This window comes from Endocarpon pusillum (assembly GCF_000464535.1).
Source record: "Endocarpon pusillum Z07020 unplaced genomic scaffold scaffold4044, whole genome shotgun sequence".
NCBI classification, from domain to species: Eukaryota; Fungi; Ascomycota; class Eurotiomycetes; order Verrucariales; family Verrucariaceae; genus Endocarpon; species Endocarpon pusillum.
Window position 1 is genome coordinate 96482 of NW_006916388.1, and position 24530 is coordinate 121011.

Consider the following 24530-nt stretch of genomic DNA (forward strand, 5'->3'; position numbering starts at 1 on the left):
AGAAAAAAAAAAAAAAAAAGGAAATGACCGCGCATGGTGACGAAGAGGGAGAAATATCGTCCCCCCTGAAAAACTTCCCAAGGGAGAAAAAAAATCATATTTCCCTTTTCTTTCTTTGTGTATTTTTGGCTCTTCTTCGTCTCCCTTGCGATTTTCTCAGCAAATACGCACGTAAGTTGTAACATATACAAGCACAGACCTACCTACCTACCTACCTACCTAAACAACCACATCCCCGCGTCGACAAACCAGGCGATTTGATTTTCCCCCCTATCTAACCAGTCCACCGTCCATGCCATCAGTGCCACCAAATCTGTCAAATCCAAATCACAAGAACCAGCAGAGCAAAGGCGGAGGGAGAGATCGGAGGCGGTAAAAGGGGGGGGAGATCATATCGGTATTGAGACGCGGCGCTCATATCCCCAGCTTTTTCGTTTTCTTCTTTCCTTCTAACCAAAAAGAACTTCAGGAATATGTTTGTTTTGGTTTTGTTTTGGATCTACGTACGTCGGGATGGAGAAGGAAAAAGTCAAAAAGGGAAAGAGGTCGAAATAGGAAAGAGATTATAAGAGGCAAGAGAACAGAAAGAGGGATGAAGTCAGAAGAGGAAAGGAGGTCAGAACAAAAGATTAGAAGAAGGATGAGATCAGAAAGAAGACATCGCACGCAAGCACTCTTCCTCGCTGGTCTGAGTAAGCCAATCAGACCGCTAAACCTACGCCAGGCCACAACCAGAAGTACAATCAGAAGTACAACCAGAAGTACAACCCCAAACCCCTGCTTGGCCTGACAACTCAAATATCATACCCACCCAGTCCATTTTGAGCACCCTTTAGAGCCATGCAGTGGTTCTCGCTCTATTTAACGCCACCAAATATAATGCGGTTCTCCTTAACCCCCTCCCCACCCCGATTTATATTCACTGCATAACATGTATGCTTCATACGTGCACACACGGATCAGTCAGGCAAAAGCAGCAGGTTTTCCCTTTCCAATGCTCTCTTGAACTCGCTTCTCCCTCTTTTACCATCAACTCCATCTCTTTGGGCTGGGGTCGGGTCCTCGGTCTTCAACCACTCGCCATTGAATGCATTGATCAGCCAATTACTCAATCCTATACATATTTGTTAGCTTCAACCCAGAGAGTCCGTGGGAGCTTTGCGAGGGAAAGTAAAGACGGCAATGCTTACGCTCATAGACCATACGATTCGCATTATGAAATCGGATACTGTGATCCGAATCCGGAAAGACGTGAACATCATAATTCTCCACACTGGCCAAATCCAATTTATCGATCAATGTTAAAGTGCTCTGCATGTGCACGTTATCGTCTGCGATGCCATGCATGACCAAAAATCGTACATTTTGGGACAGGGCGGTCATGTTGCTGATGGCTGACGAGTCATAACCCTGAGCGTTATGTTGCGGTGTGTGCATATACCGTTCGGTGTATACAGAATCATAAAAGCGCCAGTCAGTGACAGGCGCAACAGCCATGCCATATTTAAATGTTCGCCCGCCATCGGCTTCCAGGGGTTTCAAGGGCATGAAGCCGCCGTAACTCCAGCCCCAGATTGCCATTCGCTCTGCGTCAACATATTTCTTGGCCGCCCACATCTTGGCCGTCTCGATTTGATCGCGCGCTTCGTATTTACCGATGTCGTCGCGGATGATGCAGCGCGCTTGGCGGCCAATGTAGCCGGTGCCTCGGCCGTCGACAGTCACGACGATATAGCCCAGGCTGGACGCGACGTAGGATTGGAAGTCGACATTGAAATTTCGGTCGACGGATTGGGAGTTGGGACCACCGTAGAGGTGAAAGAGGACGGGATACTGCTTGTTTTCGTCAAAATGTGGAGGGCGGATTTCCACCACTTGCAAGGTAAAATTGTCGATGGTTACGTTTTGGTAGATTTCGTGGGGAAGTTCGTGCTCGGCAGCCATTTTGGCGAGGTCGGAATTTTGCTCAACGGTTTCTTGATATGCCTGCTCGTTGGATGGGGTGCTGATAAGTTCTTGCTTGGGGATGCCAGGGCCTTGATAAGTAATCAGAGCATAGCCCGCGCCCGTAGAGAAAGACGCTGAGTAGTAGGCAGATTTATCGTCTGGTACGACTGCTGTGAGGTTGGTGCCGTCCAAGTGGACTGAATAGATATGTCGTTGGGTCGGAGCTTGTTTCGTGGCTTGAAAGTAGACCAGGTTGTTCTCGAGGTCAATCGCTGAAGGTGCTTCCACGACTTCCCAATCACCCTCGGTCAGCATGGTTGGCTCAGAAGCATCGAGAGGAGAGAAGTATCCCAGGTGATCATAGTTGTTGTAGATAACGGTGTCAATATAGCCATCATGCGGTCGCCCATTCGCTGGATCAGCTGGCACGAACGCAGTAGTCTGTGAAGGTTCTACCCAACCTCCATCCAAGCCTGCCACATCTTGCGTTCTTACAACCTTTCCAGTCCTACTTTTGACGTCTATGAGGACGATTCGGACCGTGTCACTCTCTCGATTTGTCTCCCGGACGAGTACCTGGTTCGAAGCGGCCCATACAATTTCAGTGATCAGACGATTGTCATCAGCAAATCCTCCCGCAATATCCACCGAGAAGACCTGGTCCCTTTCGACATCGTAGAATTCTAGGTCAACCGTAGGATTAGGGGCGCCAGCTTTGGGGTATTTGATGTGGCGCACTTCGGGATAATTCTCAAGGCCCGGAGCAGGTTTCTCTCCACTGGGTCTAGACAGGAAGTACTGGACAGGATACTCGGGCACATCTGACTCGTTGGTGCGGAGGTAAGCAATATACTTGCCATCTTTGGCCCACCATGTTACGCTATTGGTCTGATACACTTCTTCCTCATACACCCAGTCTGGGGCACCGTAGAATAGCTGTTCACCACCATCTGTGGTGATTTGTTTTACCTCTCCAGACACCAGACTTCTGATAAACATATTATTGTCCCTTGTGAAGACGACTGCATCTGAAGTGGGTGACCATGAAGCAAGCTGGATCCGAGCATCCGGGTGAAGAGGATCCAAGGGTTGGCCTCCTTGTGTCTCCACATCAAATATCCAATAATAACCAGTGAAAGAGTGTCGCCAGTTTTTTTGAAACCCCGACATGACCAAGACAGACTTCAGATCCGGACTGGGCCAGACTTGATCCGGAGAGATATTCTTGCCATTGACTTCGAAAGCTCCCATCCGTACAAGCGTCTTGCTGGCAATTGCATTGGAGTCCCCACGCCGACTTCTCACATCTTCCACCACAAGATAGTCCTTGCCAGGCTGATTTTTTTCCAGCAGCAACCCATCCTCACCGTCTGCACCTCGGATCCACGAAATTTCCTGACGATGAGGGTACCACTGTCCACTCATCACCTGATCCAATGTGACTTTCCTTCCGGAGCTTTTGGACGGTGTTTCGTGGTCATATGCCAGCTTTGAAGCGTGTTTGTAGGTGCCATTGACCAAGAATGAACCGAGGGCAAGAGCCCAACCCGCAACGGCAATCACCACGACCAACCAGATAATACGTTTAGTTCCTCTCGAAAGAGGCTTGCCCGCAGGGCGCATAAATCTTGGTGCCTCGATGTCCTCCTCATTGTCTCTGTATTCAAAGTCATGGGTCGGCTTGCCCTTACGCACACCGCCATGTTGGTGTGAAGTGGTATTCAGTTGCTCGAGGACGAGAGACGTCGTAGAGATGGAGGTCAGGGAATCTTGTGAGTGGCGTTCAGACGGCGTGGTTGAAGATTCCTTCTTGGTGAGAGGTTCTGTTTCCTCCGCATTACCATCCAGCTCGTTTCCCATCTTGCTCCTATTCCGCGACTCGCTTCCTCCGCCTGGAGCACACTCGGGTGCTCATGGATTTGACCAGCACTAGTAATTTACAGCAGGGTTTTGCGGCACGCTGGGAGTGGAGCACGACGGCGAAAGGCAGTTGTTAATATCTTCAGAACTCCTTTTGCGCGGTCGAGTCAAGCTGCTGCCAAGGCTGCTTTCAGTTTCCGGTTAAGACTTGGTTGCGGCCAGCTGGTAGCAAAAATTATGGCCGCTTTGGTACGACCATGCGGCATTCCAACGGCCACGACTTGTGCCATCATGCCTTGACGACTAACTAGCAGTCCGGCTATTGAGGTACAAATGCGGGATCGAGGGAGAAAGCTCCTCTTCACAGCGGCTGTTCTGTCAATAATGATGGCAGAACGTGTCCGAAGATGCAATTTCTCAAGTACTGCTATTATTGCGAGCGTTGTCCAGGATCAAACCGAAATAGATCAAATCTGACTTACTACGTAGTTATTCCGACAGCTAGATCTGCCTGCGTACTCCCTGTAAGTCTTTCAACCACCTTCTGTCACAGTATAGCTTCTCGACCTGCGAAATTGAGCTATATTCGGTTCTGACGCAATCGGCCACGATCTTTGCCCCCAGTCTGATGCAGATTTCGAAACAATGCGATGCTTTGTGGTGGGCGCTATGATCAGGATCTATGGATTGATGCTCGTCTCCAGGCTCAGGATCTTCAGGGTTCCCATGTTACTAACCAACACCTAGCCAGGATGATGGTGATGGTGATTATGACGACGACCTGACACATCTTCCTCGGCTGGCTTACTGCCACTACAATCTTTCGCCTATTGCTTCTTCACAGTTGCGATATGCCTAATCCGGTTGATCAGGCATATCTAACTAGTTGGCTCCGATGACAGAATTACAGATTCTGGACAAACCATCTACCTGCAAGCAGCACTGGATGTGGCCAGGTTGATCATTCCATTGTCTTTGCCGAAACCAATATATTTGCAGACACCTACGTCGCAGCGGGCTGCACAAGTATATTCCCTCCGTCCGGATAGATCACCTGTGAGTTCAAGAACAACCCGCCAGGACCTGCAAGGTACAAAATGCAAGCCGCCATATCGGCATCATTTCCCGGTCTTCCAGCAGGATTGCTCAGCTTCTTATCAATCTGACTCTTCTGCTTGTCATCACTCTCTCCCGTTGTCATCTCGCTCGGAAACAGGCCGGGCGCAATACAGTTCACTCGGATTTTCGTCTCCGTGAGCGTCGTTGCCAGCATGCGCGTCAAGTGGATGAAAGCAGCCTTGCTAGCTGCATAGGCGAATTGGCCTCCTGAACTGCCCTTCATAACTCCGGAGATAGAGGCAACGTTGACGATGGAGGAAACATAACCTTTTGTGTTTTCATTGGCGCGCGAGAGGAGAGGAACAAAAGCAGCGGACATGAAGTATTGTGCAGTCACGTTAGTTTCGAAGGTGGAAGACCAGTTGTCAAATTCAGACTGGAGGAGGTGTTCTGAAATGGCGCTGGCAGATTTCATGTCGGGTTGACCTTGACTGGAATATTTGGTGGGGTCATCACGAGCTATGCCGGCCTATTTAAATTGAGTCAGTTGACTCCGTGTGAAGAAGCCTGCGCCGGCATCAGAGGCTGCGCGCACATTGTTGACCAGCAGATGTATTCCACTTGGCTCTTGGTCGCCAACTTCCTTAGCTAGACGGGTGATTTCTGATTTTTGAGTGATGTCTCCTGGAAGCCTGAATGTTATTGAGATAAGCTACTGGAGTCCTCTGCATTCCCATTACGGTTCGTGGAGGGTTGCTTACGCAACGACCTTTCCGGGTCCCGTGTCATATTGCTTTACCACGTTTTCCAACGCCTCTTCTCTTCGGCCCGTGATGTACACTTTGGCGCCATTGCTGACCAACGCCTGAGTGATCATCAATCCAATCCCAGTACCGCCGCCTGTGACCAGAGCTGTGATGTGAGAGACGTCGAAGAGCTTCGAAGCCTTCAGGTCGTCGTTGGTTCGAGCCTGGGTAGACATGGCACGAGCAGTCACAGTAGTACAGGAAGATTTGAGAACAATAGATGAAAAGGAAGATCTTACAACAGCAGAACGAAAGAGCAGACGATGTAACATGGTAAGAAATTTGAGTTGGCGAGTTAACATGTATGCATCAAAATCACCAAAGGAGTGATATCACGATTCAACGTGCAGATGATGACGTCTCAGCACCTCTACTCTAGCTAGCCAAGGGGATGAGGGGATAATGATAGCCACTGTAGGTCCATGCGCCTACATAATGTTCTTATAATACAGCATATGGAGTTGATGCTTTTAGTTATCGTAACTCGAGGTAGGTGGCTAAGCGTACAACAAAAACACTCCTGAGTTGGTCTGGCCACCTAACCACACTAATAGTAGTGAGTGACCGACCTATATTGTTGATTTGCACCTATCTTTTACTCACGAGGACATGTTAGATCATCTCGGTGCCAGCAGACACAGGATGGGATTTGGAAGGATCTGCCAAACCACTTCTTGACGTTTAGTTCAACTACCTAGGCTGGGAAACGCTTCAGATGTGCACGGCAGGCTGAACATTAAAGCATTCATTTCTCTTAAGAGTCGATCGCAGTACGAGTGATTTATGAACAGGAACCTTGCTCCTGCCATTGGCACATTCGGGTAGTCGTCCCTCGGCCATCGTCCTTCTACGGGATCAACCATGCTAGCCCGCCTGGGAGATCTCTGTTTTGGGCCAACTGGCGTTGAGATTTTCATAGCCTGAAAATATAAAATGGTGACTATTTACTGTTTCCCAGCTTTCCCATTAAGTTAGTTTCATGCAAAATGTCAACAAAGTTTTCCATCTTCTATCTGAAGAGTTTTATGATTCAGAATCACACTACCTAATTGATGGGACACAATGGCCTGCAGGTGGCATAAGAACAATCTATGCTTCAAGCTACACTGGTTGAAACTGCTCTTGCAATACTCGAGTAGGAGATGGCTCCGAATGAACTCTTCCCTTATATGTTGCACCACGCGACGTATCATCGCAGCATCTAATCCAAACCAGATCTTCTCCTAATGATTACACTCAAGATATAAATATCCAGACACACTCAAAAGAAAATCGTCCACTGCTCCGAACTATTTCACTCAACTGTCTTTGTGCTTGTTTTACGTCTGCGACATAATGGATCGTGACCCTTCTCAGCCTCCACCACAAGGCCCTTCTTCCTCTGGACGGCAGCAGCAGCAGCAGCAGCAGCAGCCACAATCTCGTCGTTCTCAGCCTCCACCACAAGGCCCCCCTTCCTCTGGGCGACCGCGGCAACAGCCGCCACGGCCTCGTCCGCCTCCCCGACGCCTACCACCAAGCTCTTCCGTTCCACAAGCGTATCAGCAAATAATAGAGCGGCTGCAACAGCAACAAGAAATAGTACGGCAGATGTCACAGCGAACGCAACAGTTTGAGCAGGTTGGTCTACAGTGGCAACAGCGACTGTACGATCTGTCTCTGCTACCACCAGAGCAACAGGTTGCGCAAGAGCAACAGCTAATAGAACAGGACCAACAGCAAACAGAGCAATACCAGCAGTATTTGCAACAGGTAAAACAACAACTGGAACAGCTAGCCCAGGAGCGACGGCACCAGCTACTGCTTCTTTATACCCCATCACCACCACCTCCTCCTCGTAGAGGTCCTCGAAACCCATACACGCGCGGCTAGAGGTTGTCAGTCCTTCTTCGCGGTATACATCAGAGAAAATGTCCAAGCTTGGGAGTATGCTACCCTATGTTGGGCAGTGTAGTGATCCCAGATGTCACGGTAAGATGATTGGCAAATCGTCGTTAAGTCATTTGCCTCAATTAGTAATCAAGAAATCCTCGAATCCTAGAGTAGGCAATAGCTTTTTGACGAAGATAATTTCTGGAGACGTTATTGAATGAAGCTATGAAATTATGAGTCTTGTCATATCGCAGAGAAATACTCTTCTTCCTCTAACACCGCAATATGTACTCCGTATCCCGGAGCCTACAAGATTGCTTTACTGAAGGGGCTAAATGTGCACTTGAATATCATCGCCGCCCTTTTGTTAGGATCTCAGGGGAGTGCAAGGGCAATAGAACAGCAGGGTGTCAGTGGAATGACTTATTGAGCGCAGAGAACTAGAATCTATCTAGAGAGAAGAGAGATCTAAATACTAAGAGGCGTTTGTGCCATAGAAGAACGTAGAACCTTCGTGGTAGCTGCCCAAACAAGGCAGCTATCAAACAAGGCAGCTGCCAAACAAGGAAGCTGCCAAACAAGAGAATGATCTACCAGAGTCCTCCTGGCCCTCATATCGTGCGCAGGGCTCGGCGGTCATAACACCTTTGTCATTCTTAGAATGTTCTGATGTTCTAGCATTTCGACGCCACAGCAGAAACGGGGAGCCCATGTTCTGGATTTTGTCGACACGTTTTCGAAGAGGAGATCTGCTGCTACTGCAAGAAAGGAGATTTTAAATATGTCTTTTATGAGTGGAGAGGTTGAAGCCGAGGCCGATAAGCAGCTCCTTATCGGACCACCAACCACCATTATTAGTTAGCGGGCTCTGCCCTGGAGCATCCACCACCTAGAGTGGACCGCGGAGACGAAAATCCCCCAGCAAGTCTCCTGCCTCGACCTACATTTTCTGGCAGCACTCATCTTATCTCGATGGCTGATCTCTCCAGCATGATTGGCTCTGTCAATGCTGGTAGGCTCCGAGATCTCTGGATTGCTATGGAGCCGCCCTGAACCATTCCGGTTGACGACCTAGAGCATTGCTGACCTGGGCACTCGGCTTCATTGAACAAACTCTTCTCCCCAAACACTCTCTTACACTTCTTTCCTATTCTTCTTCTCACTCTCCCTCGTGTGCAAGTCATCCTCTCTGCATCCCTTGTGCTCCTCAGCATGGTCATGGAATCCGAATCCGAGTATTTCTCTCCCTACAGGTCTGACGGGAAGCTGTACGGTTTCGTCTGCGTGGTCACCTCGGCCAATCAACCCATAGGCCAAGCCATCGCAACAGAACTCGCAGGTACTATCTCCACCCCATCCCAAGCCTCAAAAGCTCCAAATAAACTCACATCTTTCTTTCCTTTCTCCCCAACAGCCCACGGCGCAGCCTGCATCTACACGTGCACGCAGACGGACCAATCCTCCGGCCTGTCCGACTCGCTCTCGAAGCTCTACCCGAACACGAAGATCATCGACTACCCGTACTCCATCTCGTCCGAATCCGACACGCTGACCCTGCTCGACGAAGCGCTCAACGCCTGGGGCCGGCTCGACGTGTGCTGGGCCCGCCGTCCATCGAGGCGACCACGCCGCAAGACCTCCAGAAGTGCTTCGAAGCCAACTCGATGGCGCCCTTCTTCGCGCTCAAATACGCGCCGCCCGCCATGGCCAAGACGACGCCCAAGGGCAACTACGCCAACGCCGCGCCCAAGGACCGCGAGTACGGCAGCATCATCGTGGTCAGCAGCACCGCCAGCACCTACGGCGGCTGCTGGGGCCCCTGCTTCACCATGTCGTCGCACGCCGCCCTCGGCGTGGTGCGCGCCGGCGTCGCCGTCCTCAAGGGCACCGGCGTGCGCATCAACTGCATCAGCCCCGGCCAGATCGACGTCGGCGTCGATCTCAAGGCGCTCGACACGCGCGCCATGAACGCCCAGCTCCCGCCCGCCGATCTGCAGAGCGTCGACGTGCAGAAGGCCAATATCGGCCTCGAGAGGGCCGGCCATCCCGCCGAGGTCGCCAAGGTCGCCGGCTTCCTGGCGCCAGCGGCTTCAGCAGCTACATCACCGGCCAGAACCTCGTGGTCGATGGTGGCGCCGGCACCATGTGCCCCGTCATGGTGCCTGTTTGATGGTTCCTTAAGGCATCGTAGGCTAGTGATGGTGGTTCCCCCCTGTGCGACTCGGGGCTCTGCGACCGTAACAATGTAGTTGGTGGAAAACAGAGGAACCGTGCATCTACTGTTCAAGAAGAAAACATAGTATACAACATTCCACATTAGGTTGCCACACACATACTCTGTAACGTGGGAGCTCAAGATCGAGTGCAGGACGTGTAGTACATGGATATATTTTCTCTCGCGTGCCTAAAGTGCCCCCTCTACCCTAGCCATCACCTAACCCAGTAGCGCGCAGAGCAAGCAATACTCCGTACCACATGCGGTAGATGCCTAAAAGCAATAACTCAGAATATCTACTCCCTGCCCGCTCCAACGTGACCTGTTTAGTACCCTAGTAAGTTCTCTTAAAGGGCAGCACAGGCTTGCATTCACTCTCATCCAACGTCGTTCCCACCACACTGCGATAGCCCAGGTCCACCTTGCCATGCGGTTTCTTCTGGAAGGTGAGGGTGTGTTTCATCCACTCGTCATCGTTTCGTTCGGGGAAATCTTCTCGGGCGTGTGCGCCGCGGGATTCCTGGCGGTTGGCGGCTGCTACGGCGGTTTGTGTTCTGTATGTATATAAGTCAGTGATTTGTTGCCTGGGGGCTGGGAGGAGAGGGATGGGAAGCATACGCGCAAGTGAGAAGATTTCTTAGCTCTAGGGTTTCGACTAGGTCGGTGTTCCAGATCATACTCCTGTCTTTGGTACCGACCTGCTCGAAGAGTTTGTCCACTTTGTCGATTTCCTTTACCCCGGCGTCTAGTGAGCCCTGTGTCCTGAATACGCTGACATCGGTCTGCATGACTTTTTGCATTTGGGATCGGATATCGCTTGTGGTCTTCGGACCATTGGCGGTTCGTACTTGGTCCAGTACGTTGATGGACTCACTTCCCGCATCAGCGCTGATGTCGGAATGAGGCCGACCTGGATCGAAGTTGTCTCGAATCGTGTGTGATACGGCTCGACCGAATACGATCAAGTCGAGCAGTGAGTTCGCGCCGAGGCGGTTAGCTCCATGCACCGACACGCAAGCTGCTTCGCCACAGGCAAATAGGCCTGGAACGACTTTGTCTTTGCCGGACTCATCTACCGTTAAGACCTCGCCAGTGTATTTGGTGGGGATACCGCCCATGTTGTAGTGCACGGTTGGGATAACGGGAATAGGCTGCTTGCGGACATCGACACCGGCGAAGATGGAGGCAGTCTCGGAGATACCCGGAAGACGTTCGTGTAGGACCTCAGCAGGCAGGTGACTTAATTGTAGATAGATATGGTCCTTGTCTGGTCCGACACCTCGACCTTCTCGAATTTCCATGGTCATCGAACGTGATACGACATCTCTCGATGCAAGATCCTTAGCTGTGGGTGCGTATCTTTCCATAAATCGCTCGCCTTCGGAGTTCAGGAGATACCCACCCTCACCCCGCGAGCCTTCGGTAATCAAGCAACCAGCTCCGTAGATACCAGTAGGATGAAATTGAACGAATTCCAGATCCTGATTCGGCAGCCCAGCACGAGCAACCATTGCCATGCCATCACCTGTGCATGTGTGGGCAGACGTACAGCTGAAATATGCCCTTCCGTAGCCTCCAGTAGCCAGCACTGTGTTGTGTGCCCTGAATCTGTGCAGCGTCCCGTCCTCTTGGTTATAAGCGATGACACCCTTACATTCGCCGTCCTCCATCAACAGATCCATTGCAAAGTACTCGATAAAGTAATTGGTGTTGTACGCGAGCGATCGACCGTAGAGCGTGTGTAGCATTGCATGACCTGTCCTGTCTGCTGCAGCACAACATCGGTATGCTTGACCAGATTTGCCGTAATTCTGTGTTTGTCCGCCGAAAGCTCTCTGGTAGATCTTGCCATCCTCTGTTCGGGAGAACGGACATCCATAGCTTTCAAGTTCGATAACGGACTGTGGTGCTTCCCTCGTCATATAATGAATTGCATCTTGGTCACCCAGCCAGTCGGAGCCTTTTACCGTATCGTACATGTGCCATTTCCAGTCATCCTTGTGCATACTAGACTGACGTCAGCCAGGTGCCAGCATGGTGCCTGCTCAAGACACTCACTTCCCAAGCGCAGCATTGATCCCGCCCTGAGCGGCGACAGTGTGACTTCGGGTAGGGAAGAGTTTGGATACACAAGCGGTGTTGAATCCCGCTTCGGCCAGTCCAAAGGCTGCACGCAGGCCCGCTCCTCCAGCGCCAACCACGACGGCATCATACTCATGGTCCTAAGGCAAACTCAGTTCAGAGCACACCACAGACGTGCCAGGTATAGCATACCACAACGGGGTACTTGTGCGAAACAAAGGGAGAGGCTTCTGTTGCTCGAAGAGGCTGACTGGCAATTATTCGAGCTGCCGACTATCAGCTTGACCAGTACGTGGCCAGCATGCGATGACATACCTGCAGGTCTTGTTGATGAGAATGGTCTTCGTGATAGTCTGAGGTTTCGCGAAAGCTGGTGGCAGAATCAGTGCCATTGAACGGGCGCATGACAGAACATTGCCATACCTTTGCCATGGGAGCAAGGCTCCGCATCTGTGAAGAATTCATAATTAACGACTATGGCTGAAACTGTGCTCTGGAATACAGAGACTGAGCAAAGAATTCTGCAGCCAAAGCGTGGTGGAGGCCTCGAGAAATGCCTTAAAACAATGTTCCATTAGCTCATAATTTGAGGCAACGAATCCCCCACTGGAGGACTTCAGGCCGAGGATGCCGAATGAGCCTATCAGCATTGACTTATTAACGGCGTACCATGGTACGATTCCAAAAGAGCTGGCATCTGATCAGGTTCATTTTGCATGTACTATCTTGGTGGTTGTTATTGTACAAGGAGCACGCTCATTATGCAATGCACTCGTGCGAAGATCTATCCCCATCAGCTGACCACAACTCCTTGTCACCATCCGTCCTTGATGCTACCCATGCGAGCTTAATTGTATTGCATATATGTCGCTGTCGAGTTGAACTTCAAATTGCCCTTGATGACCTTGTCCACAGCTGCCAGAAAGTCCTTCTCCGTGGCGACTTTCCTTCTTGCTCGGATTGCAAACATCCCAGCTTCAGTTGCGACACTTCGCAGTTCCGCTCCAGTGGCATTCGGGCACAATCTGGAGATGAGCTCCCAACGGATGTCCCTTTCCACGGACATGCTCTTTGCATGGATTCGGAGGATATTGGCTCGTCCATCCAAGTCAGGCAGCGAGAATTCAATCTTTCGATCTATACGTCCAGGCCTCATCAAGGCTGGGTCCAGAGTAGATGGTCTGTTTGTAGCGAACATGACCTTGATGTTGCCACGCGAGTCAAACCCGTCGAGCTGGGTAATGAGCTCCAACATAGTCCTTTGCACCTCGTTATCACCACCAGCACCATCATCGAACCGGGCGCCACCGATGGCATCGATCTCGTCGAAGAAGATTATGCAAGCTTTCTTTGTGCGTGCCATTTCAAATAACTCACGTACCATTCGTGCGCCCTCCCCAACATACTTCTGCACAAGTTCGCTTCCAATGACTCGGATGAAGGTTGCGTCGGTTCGATTGGCAACAGCTCTGGCACAGAGTGTTTTACCAGTACCTGGCGGTCCGTAGAGAAGTGCTCCTTTTGGAGGGTCTATCCCAAGATGCACAAATCGTTCCGGCGAGAGTAGTGGCATTTCAACAACCTCCCTCAACTTTTCAATCTGCTCTTTGCAACCTCCTACATCTCCGTAGGTGACATCAGGCTTATCTTCAACTGTCATCATAGTAACACTGGGGTCGATCTTCGGCGGCAACGGTAGTAAGATCTGGTACTTATTGCGATCGACTCCTACCCGCATGCCTTCCTCGATATCTGTAGGGCTGACTCGTTCCCCGAGGTTGACCACGAACTTGGCAATTTGCTTGACATTAATGACATATTTACTCTTCTCGCTGTCTTTTTCGTCCTGAATGATCTTGGTACATCGTGCGACTTGTAATGGCTGCTCTTCCGACATTCGTTGTCTGTCCGCTGCGACGTCCCAAAGATGGGGAGGAGCAAGTCCTGTGTCGGATTCCTGAAGAAAGATTAGTGGACGTGTCCACCATGATTCAGGGTCGTGGTTATCACCTTGACACCGATCTTCTCGTTGACGCTGGTTTGCTTGTCCTTGATCTCCTTCTCGAGCCTCTTGAGCGCAGCGGCGTAAGGGGCCGCTCCATAGGTTTTAAGCACCTGGATGTCCCTACAGATCATCAGAGAATCGTTCCAGTGAGCAAGCAGATATGACGCACTCATCTGTTAGAGGGGTGATCTTCTTCTCTGGCTCCTCGTCATCCACAAATTCCTTCTTGTACTTCTCCCAGCTTTGACCCGTTGCGCTGGGCATGTTGACTAAGGATCGGAGTGACGGTCCTCTTTCGTTGGGCTTCGCTAGGTTTCCTTTCTCTTTCGCGTACAGTCAAGCAGGCTGCAGCGCAGGATGTGGTCGACGGAATTATGATGGGGCGTAAAAAACAGCGAGGGTATTGATGAGTGATGTTTTAAAAGCGTGGTTGTAAGAATACATCCAGGCGTCTGTCCGTAACGAGACACAAGCTATGATGCCGCGCTAAGGCCGGCCAACGTAGGTCTTCCGGCCTAAGAAATATTTCCTGAGGTCGAACATGCGGAGGGCATTCGATAATCCTCGCTTATAGTACTACGCTATTGTGATCGGGCATTCTGAATTCACTCTCTTCAGTACTGAAGATTGCAGTATAGGCATACTATTCGCTCAGGATGGCGGCCGCACTCGGAATACAAGGTAATGCGGGCAACTCAGCCTTCAAGGTAGGCAGGCTCCGTCTGATAGAGACTATTGATGCTGAGTGTATATTAGGACAAGGAGAAGCCTATGGCAGTCCGTACCGCTAATATCATGGCCGCCAGGGGTTCGTATAGCTCCACCAATGCTGCCCTGTGGCTGACCTTTCAAAGCTGTTGCCGACGCAATTCGAACCTCGTTAGGCCCCAGAGGCATGGACAAAATGATACAGACTGGCAAGGGGGAGACAATCATAACAAACGACGGGAATACCATGCTGAAGAGTATGAGCGTGATGCATCCCGCTGCAAAGATGCTAGTCGACCTCAGCGCAGCGCAAGACGTGGAAGCTGGGGACGGAACAACATCTGTGGTGGTCATTGCAGGCAGCTTGCTTGGAGCCGCGGATCGCTTGCTCTCCAAAGGTATACATCCAACAATCATTTCCGAGTCTTTTCAAAGAGCAGCACGTGCCGCCGTCGAGACGCTTCACCAGATGTCGCACCCTATTTCACTTTCAGATCGAACCACTCTTCTACAAGCCGCATCCACCTCGCTCTCCTCCAAAATTGTATCACAACACTCTGGATTGCTCGCACCAATTGCTGTCGACTCTGTACTTAAAACAATCGACCAGAGGACAGCAGAAAATGTTGATCTACGAAACATCCGAATCATCAAAAAAGTTGGCGGCACCATTGAAGATTCAGAGATGATCGACGGTCTTGTCCTCAACCAGCAAGTCATTAAGAGCGGTGGTGGCCCTACCAGAGTCGAGAAGGCGCGGATAGGTCTCATACAGTTCCAGCTTAGTCCTCCGAAGCCCGATATGGAGAATCAAATAGTCGTGAATGACTACCGACAGATGGACAAGATCCTGAAAGAAGAGCGCACTTACCTACTGAACATGGTCAAGAAGATCCAGAAGGCAAAATGTAACGTTCTGTTAATCCAGAAATCCATCCTTCGCGATGCTGTCAACGATCTCTCTCTCCACTTCCTCTCCCGACTCAAGATCATGGCCATCAAAGACATCGAACGTGACGAGGTAGAATTTATCTGCAGAAGTACAGGCTGCAAACCAATCGCCAACATCGACTCCTTTTCCGAAGACAAGCTCGGGAGCGCCGACCTTATTGAAGAGGTCCAATCTTCCGGCTCACGATACGTGAAAGTAACCGGCATCCGAACTGCCTCCACACAAAACCAGACAGTCTCGATAGTAGCCCGAGGCGCCAATTCCCTTATCCTTGATGAAGCAGAACGCTCCCTCCACGATGCCCTCTGCGTGGTGCGTTGTCTTGTCAAAAAGAAAGCCCTCATAGCCGGTGGTGGTGCTCCGGAGATAGAAGTTGCAAACGCCCTCGCGAAGACCGCCCGAACACTAACCGGCACCGAAGCAATCTGCTGGAAAGCCTTCGCCGACGCGATGGAGGTCATTCCCACCACTCTGGCAGAGAATGCAGGTCTGAACAGCATCAGGTTCGTCACGGATTTGAGACATCGACATGATCTGGGGGAGAAGAATGCAGGTGTGAGTATAAGAAGTGGGGGTGTCAAGGGGAATATTGCGGATGAGAAGGTGTTGCAGCCGTTGCTTGTGAGCACCAGTGCGATTGAGCTGGCTGCCGAGACCGTCAAAGTCATTCTACGGATAGACGACATAGCTTTATCGAGGTAGTAGCGCTATGAAGAAAGGGCAAGCCGAAATCAATGCTATTCGGTGATACGATACCACCAGAACAAGGTTACATGCACCTGACGGGCTCCCAGTAACTACCTTGATCCTTGGGTATGGATGCTCTTATGCTAGGCTCTCGGATCCTTAACCACCCTGAATACTAGTCACGGGACTGCTGAAAACCGTGGACATGGCAGCTCTGGTAATTTTGTAATTTACATGGGGCTACGACGACGACGCTCAAAATATTTCCCACAACGGCCCGACTTAACAAGTCGTTATCATCATTTAGCTACAATATATCAAATGCCTTCAGCTCGTCATCGGACGCTTGCATTGAAAGCCACAGGTCCGTCGTACTAGGCTCGGTCGGGACACGTCTTCATCCACGTCCCAGTAGGTTACTGTAGGCTATAAGGAACGCTCGGACGAGTACTGCCTACCTACGTAGTAGTACTGACTGGTTTCTTAAGGTCGGAGTAGGGCGTCAGAACTTGGAGAGGGAGAAGATTTCACATGTCCTGTCAGGAGGCTGAAGGCGTGAAGGGGTTCGAATATATTGTGTTGCTAGACCAAATTTCGTGAGAGTGCCTAGTAGTTAGAAGTAAATAGCGTAGGGATCCACCCTGGTACGTATTTTACGCGGGAGGGAATTCGTTTGAGTGATTTACACAGATACGTGAGATGAAGGATGGAAAGGCAGCTGGGGAAGGTATTTGCTAAACTGACTGATGAGAAGCCTCAAAAGTTGAAAGTTGATCCTCTAACCTAGCCGCAGAAGTTCCGGTAGAACCCCAATACTTAAAAGAACTCCCTTTTATGTAGAGTTGCATAGATATAAGGTACCCCATGGAGGCCTTCAATCCCAGACGACCAATCTATGCAAAAGCGCCTACGATAGCCATCAAAATCCCCCCGGCCGCAACCGAGAGACATGCTTCCATCCTCCTCCTCCCCCTCAGCACCTCATAACTCCTATCACTTAAAAAGTCCTCCGCCAGCAACTCCACCAACCCGGCAAATAGCAACAGACCACTGGAGATTGCATTCGTGATCCCCACGCTCAACAAACCCATCATGCTCGCCGGATCGTACAGCTTATGCATGCCCAACCCGATGGCCTGGCCGATGGGGGTGGTGGTACCGTAGGCGAGGGCCATGAGCCAGGGCTTGATGGAGCGGGGGCCGAATAGAGAGGGGATGAGGGCGGAGATGCGGGAGCCCAGGGCGAGACCTTCGAAGGTTTGGTGGAAGGAGATGGCAACGAGGAGGACAACGAAAGGGGTGCCGGTGCTGACGGAGAGGGCCATGCCGATGAAGATGCTGTGAAACAGGATGCCGGCTTCGAGGAGGAGGCATTGGAGGAGCAGTTTTTGCGGGTTAGCTGAGTGTTGGTCTTGGGGGTTGTGGCGGTGCTGTTGATGTCTAGAGGAGGGTTCGTGGAGGGAGATGGATTCTTCAGCTATTGGGTCTAGTATATCGAGGTCAGATTCGGATTCATCGGCTGCTGTATTGGGGTTTGGTGTGTTGGAAGTGCTTTGACCTTCCATAAGGCCTTGATGAGAGCCGCTCCTTCCATGCAGCCCTAGTCCACCGTTCCGCGGCTGCTTCTGGTGGCCATCGACGCTGTCCGCTAATGGAATATCGAGTGTGCGATGTCTCTGTTGTGTCTCCCCGTCTTCGGGAGGTAAAGTGTCCCATTCACTTCCATGCATATGCTTCGCCCCTCTCATAGCAAAGAACATCTCAATGGTGACCACGAGAAACACGGATGCCATAGCGATAAAACCAGCCATGGCAGGGTAACCTTCGTTCCAGAAGTAAGGAAGACATGGGTCTGTCAGGGACACGAAAGCTGTGGGAAGGAGATGGACGAATGCAGTTGCTATCAGAACGCCGGTACCGAAATGTCTTGAGAGGAATAGGAATCGATGTGGGATAGGGAGCTTGGGAAAGCGCCTTGCAATGATGGGGAAGGAGCAAGCTAGACAACTTGTCAGTGTAGCACTGTCAGATTCAGCGAAGGGTGCATACCGAGGGTGCTTAGGATAAGGATTATGAAAAGTGCTGCGACATGCAAAGGAGTGTTGTATGACCCAGTTCTCCCGCCTGAGCCACAGACTGGCTTTCCGGTCGCTTCGTCTCGCCGCTGTAGCTCTGTTCGAAGCGCCTGCGATGATAGTTGGTAGAGGACTCCATTGTCACCGTATCCTAGGTTAAGTCAATGCACGTGGAATTAGTCTAACTAGAGTGATATTCATACCTCGCTTGTTGAACATTGCTCTTACAGCAGACACATCCTCTGTACCCTAGGCCCAGTCGACTCTCCATTAGGATCGAAGATAGGATCTAGAACTGGTTCATGGAGGAATTGAATTACTTAGGTGTTGAGTTGTTCTGAGGACCGAGATGGTTCCGGAATCAGCCATGACTTTTGCGCCGCCGTCATTCCGTAAGCGGCCACTACTTAGCAGGACGAGGCGCTCTTAAAATAATGCTAGGGAGCCATCAAAGTGCGTTTAGATTAAGCCTAACCGTGATATTACTCAGAGAGTACAAGGATATGCAGCTTAGTTGTCCATGATCTAATAAAATCTTCTATCTATCCCCTCCGTGCCCGAACAGGGGTGTAGAATGCCTCAATTAGCGTCGTCGATCTCCTTATTTCGATGTTGCTACAACTTTTGCTTGCTCGAACGCCTTTGATAGATATTCGGGAATAAGTGTCTTCAAGAGCAAAGCTTTAACTCACTTGTCAAATGATTTGTCTGATAATATATTCATTGAATGCTGGTTAGACGATGTCCTGTGAGCGACCTTATTTGAGCTTAAATTTCACCAAACGCGCTAATTGAGGCATCGGGCACGGAGGGGATAACGTATTTTACTAAAAATATAATTATTGTATAACTAACTAGTCAAAATATGCTTCTTTTATTATCTTAGTATGGTGGTCATTTGACGGAATGACTGTCATTTCTACTAATGGCACTTAGCGCAAATCTTTAGCTACCCCTTCTCCTGGTAAGTAGTTAGATGCATACTATGTATCCCCTCCGTACCCAAGATGTGTCAATTAGCGCCTTGGCATATATTAGGTACCTTTCCGGGCACCTTATGGGTACTGAATTTATGCCAAGGCGCTAATTGACACATCTTGGGTACGGAGGGGATAACTACGCCCAGGCCAAGTCAGGGAGAACCTATCAAGAGGTTACAAAGCATACTTTCGGACCAGGTAGACCCCCTTATGTCATAAACACTGGGAACAGTATAGAAATACTAGTCGATGCTTCTCATATAAAGGTGGTGGACATGTCCAAAATCAATCTTTCCAAAAATATAAAATTTTTTAAAAAGGTCTAGTTTCCCAACAACTCAACCCTTGATGGTGTAGTTGGATATCACGTTCGGCTGTAATGGAAAATATTTCACCGAAAGGGTAAGTCCAACCATCAATTTCAACAACTTCGTTAAACTAACTGGTAAAAAGTCGCCGGCTCGATTCCGGCTCGAGGGAACTTACTTTTTTTTGGTAGGTATTTATATTCACATCATGGAGTCCACCTTGCGATATAGTGGGCAAATTCATGTACACGAACGAGCGTCCCGTACACAGCAAATATTTAGACAGTTGCAAGACTTCAAGACAGACGAAATAGTAGGAACTTTGACCTACTCCGTACACCAGAGTCATTTCTATCACCCTTCCCAATTTGAAATGTGATAAAAGAGACACTTTTTTCTTTTATGGATCCCCTTTTCTACTCTAAGAGATATAGATATTTTGCTGAGTGGGGCCAAATTGCATGTATAGACCATCAGAATACTACTATACTACTTATGTCAACCAAGCCTTGCCAGTAGACCCTGTTCTTGTTACAATGCAGAGCAAGATGCTATATACTAGTATTTCAGATTTCTCGTTCAACTACATTAAAGAGCATGCTGTACTATGCAAGCCATTATCATCCTCAAGTAACGCATGCCCTGCCCTTTTTCCTTCCTCATCCCTTACAACCCCCACCCCCTTGCCCTCAACAATCATCACTCCCCAATAACATACTCACATCCCTCCCCGCCCATCCAGACTTCATGCTCCTTCCCCGCCGGAACATCGATCCTCGCTCCTACTCCAAACGTCTCTTTCTTCGGATGCTCATCCCGTGGATACGTGATGGTAAGTGTCCCACGGCGGATAAGGTGGGTGGTCAGACCGCTGTGGGAGTGAGGCGGGTAGTGTGCATTTCTGTAAACCATGTGAGGTGAAAGGGGGTTTGGAGCAGAGTGTGAGATTGTATAAATAAACGGGTGACGAAATGGTTGTGGTTGGCAAGGAAGAAGCCATCACGAGAGTGAAGACGGCAGTACCTGGAACGGAAATGAGCCTACTAGGGTTGGGGAGGGCGAAGAGGGCGCTGAAGAACGAAGGCGGAAACGGGAAAAGATAAGAGTATGGGTAAGGAAGAAGAAAGACTTACGGTCCATCCGTCCAGGTGAACACGTGACTGAAGCCCCAACCTCGGACTTTGGCTTCATCTTGTGCGCGGGTGTTGCCCATGATAGCAGCTTACAGTTCACTGAGCTCTAGAAAATGTTGCAACCTAATTGACCAAGCCTTTAGCGTGACTGATGATAGAATTACATGGATATGTGGCAGAGAGACGTGGTGAGTCCGCCAAGAAATCAACGTGCCATCCAATGATGCACCTCAAATTGATTTTGGCTTTCAAGGCTTTCTTGGCTGACGGCAAAACGTGCGGCTGAATTATGAACATCCCCGAGTTAGGGTCCAAGTAGCTGAACTTTGAGTCTAGGGAGCTGTCAGGTTCTCTGGGGTGGTTTCCCAGGTCAATGGGTGGATTTGTTAACTCCTACTTGTAGTGGTGGTATATATAACCATGGCCATGATCCTCTTTCGCGGCTGACTTGAGCCATGCAAAGCTGTTACTCATTGAGGTGAAGGTTGGTCTATTCCTTCACCCCACTTTCAGCTGTTTTATGACCTGGAAAGTGGGCGCAGCTCTTCCTTCGGCGCGTGAAACCTCTCAACCACGAAGTCTGCTGAATGTGCGGCTCTTAGAGCGTGGTAGGTATTGATTGTAGCCCAGGACAGTTGCAGGTTTTATTCTCACGCTGCTTCCTTTTCCTTGTGCAGCATCACGTGAGTATAGACGATGTCTACCCCAGCGTCGATCCCAAGGATAGTGCCTACTCGCCAGGCCGGTGGTGGTGCACCCTCCTCCGCAGCTTACACGCACGAAGTCACTTCCTTCACACCTGCTGTCGTCGAACATCTGGAGAAGGCATTTAAGAGACTCTGCAACAGTAGCCACAGCGGGAATCATGGCCTGGACCAGGGCGCCGTCTCACATCTCCTTCAAACAATCCAACAGGAAAACGCACCAGATGCTGGAAAATACTTTCCACATGCCGTCAACGGCCTTGACAACTTCCTGGCATACATGTCCAGCGCCCTTGCGAGTGCGATGGGGCCGCCCAAAAAGCACGATCTGAGCCATCCGATATCGAGCTACTATATTAGCTCAAGCCACAACACATATCTGACGGGGAATCAGCTCTATAGCGAAGCAAGTACAGATTCATACAGGAATGTGTTATTACGAGGTTGTCGCTGTCTGGAGATTGATGTTTGGGATGGGGAGTCGAGATCAGCAAGCAGTGCCAGTAGTTCCGATGGTGAAAGGGAGGATAGCCAGAGGCTGAGTCCAGCTAGGAAACCAGGATTGGGTAAGAAAGTGTCAGGCCACTTTAATACCATCAAGCAGCGAGCAAGGTCGAGGTCGAATTCCTGGCGGGGAAGGTCTTCCTCAAGTCCGCAGAGAGCCAATGCTGCTACCCCAGCTGAAATGCCTACACCGTGGAAGATGGCCGAAGACAAAGCCGAACCAAGAGTTCTTCACGGCTACACACTCACGAAAGAGGTCTCATTTCGTGCTGTCTGCAATGCTATTCGAGAAACTGCGTTCGTTGCAACCGACCTTCCTCTCATAGTAAGCCTCGAAGTCCACGCCTGCCTAGAGCAACAGGAGATCATGATTGATATCATGAAAGAAGCGTGGGAAGGGATGTTAGTAGACATTTCGAAAGCATCGGAGGAGGAAATCGAACGCCTGCCGAGTCCAGATGAGTTACGCAATAAGATCCTGATCAAGGTCAAGTGGGCGCCACCTGCAGCAGGGCAGGAATCTAACAATCCCAATGACCAGGTAGCTTCTTCAGGCGACGACGAGAACGGTACAGATGGTGAAAAGCAGAAGAAGAAAAGCTCAAAGATCCTGCAGGCGTTGAGCCAGCTAGGAGTCTACACACGCGGTTTTACTTTCAAGCAGTTCGATCAGCCAGAAGCATCGATACCAACTCATGTCTTCTCCCTATCAGAAGCTAAAGTTGTAGACATGCACGAAAGTGATGGTCATGCATTATTCTCCCACAATCGAGATTACCTGATGCGGGCGTATCCATCTGGCATGCGGGTCAACTCTTCGAATCTCGAACCGCTTTTTCTCTGGCGTCAGGGTGTGCAGATGGCGGCTCTGAATTGGCAAAAATGGGACAAGGGTATGATGCTAAATGAAGGTATGTTTGCGGGACAAGAGGGTTGGGTATTGAAACCAGAAGGCTATCGAGGCACAATCAAAGACTCTGATGGCGGGAAACCCGTTCCAAAACGCACCTTGAGCTTAACAATCGAGCTGTGTGCTGGTCAGAATCTGCCATTGCCCTTTGATGAAAAGGTGGCCAAGAAATTTCACCCATATGTGAAGTGCGATATGCTGTACGGAAGTGAAAAATTTAAGCCGGGTGACTCCACAAGGAATAACGAGAAACTAAAGTGGGTCTCGAAGACTAGCAAAGGAGTCAATCCGGATTTCTGCGGCGAGGTGCACCAATTCTCGAATGTGGCGAATGTGGTTGAAGAATTGAGTTTCATTAGGTGAGTCTGCCCTTTCGTTGGTACCCCTAGCAATAACTATGTGTGAGGTTGAAAAATATCAGTCTGTTCTACTGCGCAAGTTTGCCTCCTTCAAGCCATTTCAATTAAAATCCAACCAGTGCATGCATAGACCAGCTGGCGATTTCTCCCAGACCTGATATGCACAATTGGCGGGAGCTAACAGCCGTTTTTTTAACAGAATCAAGGTCAAGGACGACAATTTCGGCAAGGACACTCTGGCAGCCTGGGCCTGCATCAGACTCGATAGGTTGAAAATCGGTTACCGCTTTGTTCATCTGCTAGATGAGAAAGGAATGGAATCATCCGGTGTCTTGCTTGTCAGGATCATTAAGGTTTTTTCCTAAGCGTGGTTGCAAGACAGATCGTGCATGATGCGAGTTAATGGACCTCGTCTTGTACATAAATGTACGGCAAGCTGCATCTGAAATTGACCACGGGTTTATGGTATTTAATGCTTGCTGATGAGCAAAGACGGAGCGGCAGACCGTTGAGGAGGTTAGCTCATATATGACCCTATGCAGAGAGGTGACTGCAAATCCACAAGCGTGCTAATTGCTCACAGGGAGACAGTCTCCTGTAGGGTGAAAGCAGAAGAGGTCTAAGTTTGATCTCCGTTGTGACAGAATCCCTAGTTGCCAAGCGCACGTCAACGAACTCACTGCTCAAGCTCATATTTTTGGGCTGACTTGACGTACCTATTGCTGATTATCATTATTGGCGCTAGAACACGAAGGGTAGCCCTTGAAAGTCACCGGATTAGGTGCGGATGCGTGTAACCAGTACCTCTGGACCCCACGGTCCGATGTACATGGACTTCATGACGACCATCTTGCGCAACACACTATGTAGAACAGAGGCATTGAAGCTGCGATACTGGATCCGTTCAGACCGATCATCATATTAGCCACATAATGCACCTCTGACTTGGCCCCCACCCGTCCCCTCGTCTCAAATGTGACACGTCACATAAGAAGACACGGCCTTCGTGGATAGCCAGGGATTGAGCGAGGGAAAACTTCATGATGCTACTAGCACTAGAACGTCAATAAGCACGGCGCCAAGAAACTGGGCAGGATCACTGCACCTCTAGAAAGAGACTGCAATGGGTACTAAGTAGTAAAGTGAAATCAGAAAAGCTTACTGCAAAACAGCAAACGCAGAAATATTATGCCATCCCTGCCCGAAGGAAGCAGAGCAAGGTCGCCAGCGATGCTGGGATTGTAATACTCGGTAGACGGCTTGCTGATGCCAACTGTCAAGTAACACGAAACCTTGTACCGCAAGAAACCACCAGTGCGGTGGTCCCGAATCTTCGAGTCTGGATGGAATATTGCAGAATCGCC

At 50.0% G+C, this 24530-nt stretch overlaps 9 protein-coding genes across 9 annotated transcripts; 3 read left to right on the plus strand and 6 right to left on the minus strand.

The window, feature by feature from the left end:
* Window positions 1–959: 959 nt before the first annotated feature.
* On the minus strand, window positions 960–3807 carry EPUS_03291 (dipeptidyl-aminopeptidase B; the record flags this gene model as incomplete). Its single annotated transcript, XM_007805114.1, has 2 exons — window positions 960–1114; window positions 1191–3807. 2 exons carry the CDS (start codon window positions 3805–3807, stop codon window positions 960–962), a joined length of 2772 nt encoding a protein of 923 aa, XP_007803305.1.
* Window positions 3808–4810: 1003 nt separating this feature from the next.
* On the minus strand, window positions 4811–5848 carry EPUS_03292 (uncharacterized protein; the record flags this gene model as incomplete). The annotated part of the gene is made up of 3 exons (XM_007805115.1): window positions 4811–5395; window positions 5462–5558; window positions 5628–5848. The coding sequence occupies 3 exons, from the start codon at window positions 5846–5848 to the stop codon at window positions 4811–4813; spliced, it is 903 nt and encodes a 300-aa protein (XP_007803306.1).
* A 1118-nt stretch (window positions 5849–6966) lies between these two features.
* On the minus strand, window positions 6967–7530 carry EPUS_03293 (uncharacterized protein; the record flags this gene model as incomplete). Its single annotated transcript, XM_007805116.1, has 1 exon — window positions 6967–7530. One exon carries the CDS (start codon window positions 7528–7530, stop codon window positions 6967–6969), a length of 564 nt encoding a protein of 187 aa, XP_007803307.1.
* Window positions 7531–8756: 1226 nt separating this feature from the next.
* On the plus strand, window positions 8757–9793 carry EPUS_03294 (uncharacterized protein; the record flags this gene model as incomplete). Its single annotated transcript, XM_007805117.1, has 2 exons — window positions 8757–9137; window positions 9188–9793. The coding sequence occupies 2 exons, from the start codon at window positions 8757–8759 to the stop codon at window positions 9791–9793; spliced, it is 987 nt and encodes a 328-aa protein (XP_007803308.1).
* A 300-nt stretch (window positions 9794–10093) lies between these two features.
* On the minus strand, window positions 10094–12291 carry EPUS_03295 (uncharacterized protein; the record flags this gene model as incomplete). The annotated part of the gene is made up of 6 exons (XM_007805118.1): window positions 10094–10313; window positions 10378–11766; window positions 11818–11981; window positions 12034–12107; window positions 12157–12211; window positions 12265–12291. 6 exons carry the CDS (start codon window positions 12289–12291, stop codon window positions 10094–10096), a joined length of 1929 nt encoding a protein of 642 aa, XP_007803309.1.
* Window positions 12292–12688: 397 nt separating this feature from the next.
* Window positions 12689–14110, minus strand: EPUS_03296 (uncharacterized protein; the record flags this gene model as incomplete). The annotated part of the gene is made up of 3 exons (XM_007805119.1): window positions 12689–13798; window positions 13852–13966; window positions 14016–14110. 3 exons carry the CDS (start codon window positions 14108–14110, stop codon window positions 12689–12691), a joined length of 1320 nt encoding a protein of 439 aa, XP_007803310.1.
* Window positions 14111–14502: 392 nt separating this feature from the next.
* On the plus strand, window positions 14503–16208 carry EPUS_03297 (T-complex protein 1 subunit delta; the record flags this gene model as incomplete). The annotated part of the gene is made up of 3 exons (XM_007805120.1): window positions 14503–14553; window positions 14603–14654; window positions 14701–16208. The coding sequence occupies 3 exons, from the start codon at window positions 14503–14505 to the stop codon at window positions 16206–16208; spliced, it is 1611 nt and encodes a 536-aa protein (XP_007803311.1).
* Window positions 16209–17086: 878 nt separating this feature from the next.
* On the minus strand, window positions 17087–18487 carry EPUS_03298 (uncharacterized protein; the record flags this gene model as incomplete). The annotated part of the gene is made up of 3 exons (XM_007805121.1): window positions 17087–18192; window positions 18243–18419; window positions 18472–18487. The coding sequence occupies 3 exons, from the start codon at window positions 18485–18487 to the stop codon at window positions 17087–17089; spliced, it is 1299 nt and encodes a 432-aa protein (XP_007803312.1).
* A 2898-nt stretch (window positions 18488–21385) lies between these two features.
* On the plus strand, window positions 21386–23531 carry EPUS_03299 (uncharacterized protein; the record flags this gene model as incomplete). The annotated part of the gene is made up of 2 exons (XM_007805122.1): window positions 21386–23166; window positions 23366–23531. The coding sequence occupies 2 exons, from the start codon at window positions 21386–21388 to the stop codon at window positions 23529–23531; spliced, it is 1947 nt and encodes a 648-aa protein (XP_007803313.1).
* Window positions 23532–24530: the final 999 nt, after the last annotated feature.